This window comes from Austrofundulus limnaeus, unplaced genomic scaffold, assembly GCF_001266775.1.
Source record: "Austrofundulus limnaeus strain Quisiro unplaced genomic scaffold, Austrofundulus_limnaeus-1.0 Scaffold456, whole genome shotgun sequence".
Classification (NCBI taxonomy): Eukaryota; Metazoa; Chordata; class Actinopteri; order Cyprinodontiformes; family Rivulidae; genus Austrofundulus; species Austrofundulus limnaeus.
In genome coordinates this window covers 1-6,893 of record NW_013952858.1, presented here as the reverse complement: position 1 = coordinate 6,893, position 6,893 = coordinate 1, and the positions used below count along the sequence as shown (strand labels likewise).

Below are 6,893 nucleotides of genomic sequence, written 5' to 3'. Positions count from 1 at the left end.
GTGTCAAGGGCATGTAACTGCCACTAGACCACACAAATTAGGCCAATCAATCAAAGACAGTCCAAAAGAATTGGACGAGCCCCCACATGTTACGTCCACCAGGCTCGTTTGGTGGGGTAACATGAAAGGAGACCACACAAGGATTAATTTACTTCACAAAAATAATAGTTTATTAAATTATACTAAAGAAATAAACCTCAGAGGGAATACCTGAAATGAGAAAAACCAAACTGAGATTAATCCAAGACTCATAAATATTTAGAGTAAGTAAACCCAAGCTAAACCAAACCCAACCAAACCAAACAAAAAGATACAAACCAAACCAAGTGAGGATCAGGAGGAGAGAGCGAGACAAGCTGCATGTGGGCGGCTTTTAAGCAGCAATCAAGCCAACCAACAGCACCTGCTGCTGCAACTCCAAACCCTGCAGAGAAACAAGACAGCATAGAAACCACAGGGCCGTAACACTATAGACTGTCCAAATTCACAACAATGTTTTTCTGGTCTTCGCTGTCGACCAAGGACCCGGCCCACCTAGACCAGGTAGTCCTTCGAAGGACGCAGCCTTTGAATAATGGACACAGACTATATTACACTTTTCTACATTAATAGCAACTTTCCAGATGTGTATGCTGCCGACGCCTTAGGCCCTAATGCACCCATATACTATTGGCGAGGCTGGTTTTTGAACTGATAACAGGTTGGATAGTTCCTTTCCTCTGTAGTACGGAGAACATGGCATTGTTTCTAAGAATCTAAAATGTTGATTTGTCAAGGTCCATTGGAACTGAGTTGTATTTGTAGGAGATTTAGCTTCTCTAAAAGGCTGTCCAGTCTTCTGACTGACCTGTTGCCATTTAACCTGATTTGTTGCAAAACGCCATTCCTACATGTACCACTTCCTTTAAAGCATATTGCTGCTCCTGTCCCAACTTGTTTGGGATGTGATGCTGCCATCAATTTCAAAATGACCTTTTAAAAATAAATAAATAAATGGTTCCACTGTGAATCAAATATAGATTAAGAAATTTGTAAATCATCGCAAACTGATTTACATTTTACTCAACCTTACATCTTTTGCATTGCGGTTGAACTCTCAGAGAGCTTGTTATTTAAACAGTAAAGAGTAAATTAATCAACGTTAACACATTCGTACTGTGTACATCACACGTGTCAAACACAACGCCCGCGGGCCAAACGTGGCCCGCAGGTGACTCCTGTGTGGCTTGCCAGGGGGTATATCCCCCCCCCACCGATTTTTTTTACTTAACACGAAATTTGTTTCTTATATCAATGGTAAACTTTAAATTTATGGTTAAATGCAACAAAATTAATTTAATAAAAATAAATGAAATAAAAGTGCGGCACGGTGGCTCAGTTGGTAGAGCTGATGAAGGTCGCCGGTTCAAATCCCGGCCCAGGGACCTTTCTGGGTAGAGTTTGCATGTTCTCTCCGTGCATACGTGGGTTCTCTCCGGGTACTCCGGCTTCCTCCCACAGACCAAAAACATGACTGTTAGGTTAATTGATAACTCTAAATTGTCCCTAGGTGTGAGTGAGAGAGTGAATGGTTGTTTGTCTCATTTGTCTCTATGTGAGTCCCTGTGATGGACTTGTGACCTGTCCAGGGTGTACCCCGCCCCTCGCACTGTGACTGCTGTACATGGGTACCAGTGACCCACGCGACCCTGCGAGGAACAAGCGTGTACAGAAAATGGATGGATAAATGAAATAAAAATAAATTAAATAAATTCCTGTCCCTGAGCTGTTGGCTTGAAGTAACTGAGCAATTTAGTTGGATAGCACAGTACTAATGTCTGAAAATAAGCTGCTTTAAAGTCACCATCAAACATAAACTAAATCTGCCATAATGCAGCTACTCACTAGAAACTCATCAGTGAGTAAAACTTTTTGTTTTACTTTTAATAATATTTCTGTATTTATTTCAGATTTAATCAGTCATACACTTAGTTCTTATCAGTGTTTAAAAGAGGACGTGTTAAAACACCATTTAGTCAAAGTTAAACATGAAACATCAAAGTTAACTACAACTACCATTTCTCATGTGGCCCTCGGTGAAAATGAGTTTGACACCCCTGGTGTACATGATCTGAAATAAGCCACAGAGCTGGGCAGCGTCCCAGTCTTAATAATTTGAATCCTGTCCTACGCTCAACAGGACCTGAGACACTACTTCCTCCCAGCGAAGTGATCCGTGACCCTCCTTACCGCTTGTGGCTGCTGCTGCTGCTGAAGCTGCCTGATGGTTTTCTTGGCCTGCTCCAGCTGAGCACTGGCCTCCTCGCTCTGCTGTTTGACCGTGGCCAGTTCCCGCTTGACCAGGTAGTTCTCTTCCGCCTCTTGAGCTCGGGTCACTTGTCCCTTTGGACATAAGCAACCGAGGAGGAGTGGAGTGAGCACGACAGGAAGTGAAACGGACAGGCGGAATGGACGGGCAAATCACAAAAGCAGGAATGGGCTTTCAAACATGACATGCTTGTTTTAATGTTAGCAACTGCGATTTGGATGTTAGTTTTGAGTTCTCTTTGACATAATTTGTGATTCTTCTGTGCAAATTGCAACGCCGATTAAACAAATATAATTATTTTTTATAATTCGACATAATTATTTATTAGACTCGTTAGAGTTTACATTATTACTGTCCATAATTGTACTAATCATAAGCATGCAAAGCAACAAAAGAAACAGTGGGAGAGAAAATGGAAGTTGTAAGTTATAACGGTAAAGAGAAAATGAGGAGTATACCTGAATCAATCTATCTGCCAAGGAAGCACTTTCCTACAAAACAGAAATGTGAACAGAGACAGCAGAGAGAGAGAGAAATAATCCAAAGGACAGTTAAAAGCACACACAAAAAAACAACTGATTGTTTCAACGAAGCAATGCAATGTTCATTTCTCCTCCAGAAAACACAAGTTACAATGATGTTCACAATCAGAGGTTAAAAAAGAACATTGCATGTTGGTTTGAGGGAAAAAAACTTCAAATAAGCTGGTGACAAAGTAAGGAAATAAGCGGTGCTGCTAAGTCAGGGAATTCAGACGAGACACAGCAACAGAAACACAGGTTAAAGTGGAGACGGACAAACGGTACAAGAAGAGCAGCTAAAGAGCCAAAGGATGTGCAGAAGCTCGCAGCTTTAATCGAATGTGATCCAGTTGTTTTTAATAAGTTCAGTTAGTTACAAACAAATTCCTGAGTTGCGTGGCAAAGACATGTTGGCGAGCAGCAGCCTCGTGCGTTTAGAGGCGTTTAGACTGAGGTGTTGTGAACGCAGCCCAGCGGACATCCTCACTATCCACAGCAGGCCTCATGCAGAGCGCTGGCGTCCACTCAGGGACCACAGGACCAAGAACCAGACAAACAGCGCAACCCGACATGCTTTGAGACGCCGTCGACATTCAAGCGGCTGCATTCACGTTTCAGACATGCTTGTTACGGAGTCTGCTTCAGTTAGTACGGCCTGACGACTCCCAGCTTTTAACACAGGCACCATCACAAACAGGCGTCTGAATCGACGTTTCTCTGGATTTGATTTACAAATCAAGACGGCTCAGCTTACTGAAGATTTTACCAGGAAAAACTGTACATCTAACACAGTCCAGTTAGTGGAAGAAAAGCCTCCATCATCAGGAGACATGCATGATGTATGGACACGTAAAGCTGGATGGATTAGGCCAAAACTGATGAGGAGGGAGAAGTGTGTCATCTGTGTGATGATGAAGAGCGCAAGCTGTGCCACACTCACTTTTTCCAGCGTGTCTATCCTCTGTTTGAGAAGCCTGTTCTCTGTCCGCAACCGCTGAAAAACAGTTAATGCAACACATTAGACAGAAATACAATAAAACATTGATCAGCCACAACATTACGACCACCGACAGCTGGAATGAAAAACATCTGGTTACATCTGGTAAGATATATTAGGCAGAGAAACAACCTTTATTAAAGGGGCACGATTTAGAAACAAAATCACAGATAAGTCACTACCAGTAAAATTTAGATTTTTAGGAGAAACTACATCACATAAAATGTAATGTTATCTGTATATATAGTGTATGTTGATGTACTGTAGATGTGTGTGATTGATGTACTATTTGTGCATATATATACACATACATATGTATATGTGTATTGTAATATATTATGTATATAATGTTTTTTTTTCTCTTTCCTTTTATTTATCCTTCTTTTTTATTTTATCTTACCCTCTCCTGCAGTCAGCTGCATTAATGTGCAAATTTCCCCACTGTGGGATCAATAAAGTTTTATCTTATCTTATTTTATTTGATCTTATCTTAAAATAAATCCAGCATCCTCATCTTCATCTCCACCCAACTACAAACCATGTTCCATTTACTTGCTTCAAAATGTAGGAAAACAAAATTATCTTGTGTTTGTCTGGGTGATACGGCTGAAAAATATTTTAAGTGTTTCATATCAGCCGAAATTAATAATTGTTGATTAGTTTAATCTATTTGAAATAAAGACCAGGAGAAAAATGAATGGCTAATCCTGGCAAAGTGATGACGTGACATTTATTCTTGTTATGTTATCATGTCCTATCGAGCCATTGATTTTCTCCTTTCACTCCTCGTTATTCTTTTTATTTTGAAGCAGTTGTGAGGCATAGTGTTGTTTCTAACTACAACTTTCTGATAAGCACTGAGTTGATAAGTGATACATTTCATTAAATTTATGATAAGGGACAATTGCGTGTTCTCACTATGCATACATGGGTTTTCAGCCAGATGTAATTGAAGGGGTCACCTTGAGTGGGATAATCAAGAAAACTGTCTTTGACCCCAGGCCTCTGACAGGCCTCTGACGGGCCCTTTAAAGACAAAAACTCTGTTCCACTTAGAATTGAATTTAGGCCACCTTAGGTCGCCTTAACCTATAAAAGAGACATTCTCTTTTTCTTAATCAGATAATAAACAAAATAATCTTCTTTTTATTTGATTTATTATTCTCTTAGAGTTTGACATATTTCGATAATCATGAAACAATGTTTATCAAGTTACAGGAGGAAAGAGGACAGATCTCTTTTCTCCTTCAATATGATTTCAGCTACGTTATGGATTTTTCTGTGAAAATATATCATTTAACTAGACTAATCCTTATGGTTTAACGTTGATGCAGGGTTCCTCAGACAGACGGTTGTAGAGATATTTGCATGTGCAGTAACAGGAAGTGATGTCAAAGAGGAATGTCTGCATGTGAACGTTTAAAAAAATGTTATCAATTATTTAAATACTTGAGACAAATAACAATTATCCTATTTGCAATGTGTTAACATTTTTAAGACTTCTGACAGACTAATTTAAGACATTTTAAGGCTAATTAAGGCCTTATTTTTGGATTGATGAATTCAATGCCTTTTAAGACTTTTTAAGGATCTGTAGGAACCCTGTGATGAAACATCAATGTTTTATTTGTCTGAATCATATTTGCAAATGTTTGGAGTTTGAAGTAATTCATTCTTTAAGTCATTATTTTAAAGAGTTCTCATCAGATAATAACTAAATAAGTCATGATATGTTTTGTTTATTCAACTGTGCAGAAGCATTAATCTTTGTTTAGCTTCAGGAGGCGACGGCAAGTCTCTGAACTAACATTCTTCCTGATATCTTCTTTCCTAATCGAACTTCTGAAGGCAGAACTAAGAAAACCTCTTTAAATGACTAACACAGTTTCTGCCCGTCAGTCAGTCAGAAGGAGACGGACACCCTTCCACCACCACAAGAGCTGACCTCCTCCAGTAAACCTTCAAAGGTCTAGAAAAGTGGTTCCCAAACTTTTCACCTTCTGATCCACAAAATATCTGTGGCAGAGGCTTGTGACCACAAATATTATGGAATGAGTACACAAATTTTGTCAGTAACCCTAAAAAACAGGGGCTAAACAATCCAAACAGCTTTTACAGAAATACTATGTTTATAATTTTACGTGTTTTTGCAATAATTATAAGATAAATATTGCATCAACAATATTTTTTGATTTCTGGAGATTATCCAAGGACTCTAACTTGATGCTTAGTGCCCCACAATTAGGTCACAACCTCAAATTTGGGCACCACTGATCCAGAAGAGTCCATGCCTCAAAACATCAGGGCTGCTGCTCATCATTAGGTGGAAATGGATGAAATTCAGTTATTGTGCTAATTCCAGCATTTATAGTCTTGAAATATTGAATAATTTGCATCGTAATAAAACATTATTTTGGCTGATTGGCGAAAAGCTTTTGTGGCATTTCAGACATGCATTTGAATCAAACCCACACCTTTATTTCCACCTGCTCTTCCAGCTCTTTTGTTTTGATTGTAGTGTATTCTTTCTCTAACCTGAATAAACAAAAACAGAAACAGAAACGTGTTCACTGTGGGCTCAGAACACAGCAGTGTAACATATATACATGATGTGTAAATCTGATATGAAAATTATTTTCAGAAAGACAACATATAGCAGATGAAGCTGAACTGACATATCTAAATGTAATTACAAAAGTTTGTTAAACACATTTCCTTTAAAAAATGCTAATACAAGAAGAAGAAGAATAAGAAGTAAATAAAGAGCGTAAAACAAAAAGCTGTTGTTACTTCTTCATTTTCTTGGCGTTGTATTTGACTTGATATGCAGTCTGGATGACTTTATCTGGCCCGCTGTCAAACTGATGTGGGACAACTTTCTGAAAGTGCTGAAAAAGTAAAAACAACAACAAAAAAAGAAACCGTGGTTGGATAAGAGCCACACAAACTGTGCAGTCTGTTTTGAAGCCCTCCCTGACCTCAGAGAGGCAGCGTGTCCACAGGTACAGTTGTGGTCAAAAGTTTACATACACTTGTAAAGAAACATAATGTTATGGCTGTCTTGAGT

The 6,893-nt window shown here is 39.0% G+C and overlaps 1 protein-coding gene across 1 annotated transcript in view; it reads right to left on the bottom strand.

The window, feature by feature from the left end:
* LOC106529629 (EVI5-like protein) overlaps positions 1–6,714 on the bottom strand; it is a gene marked incomplete at its 5' end in the record, with an annotated part of 41,974 nt that extends 35,260 nt beyond the window's left edge. Inside the window, 5 exon segments of the mRNA XM_014025105.1 lie at positions 2,230–2,382; positions 2,767–2,799; positions 3,770–3,823; positions 6,301–6,361; positions 6,617–6,714. Coding sequence (XP_013880559.1) covers positions 2,230–2,382; positions 2,767–2,799; positions 3,770–3,823; positions 6,301–6,361; positions 6,617–6,714 — 399 coding nt within the window.
* Between the last annotated feature and the right edge of the window lie 179 nt (positions 6,715–6,893).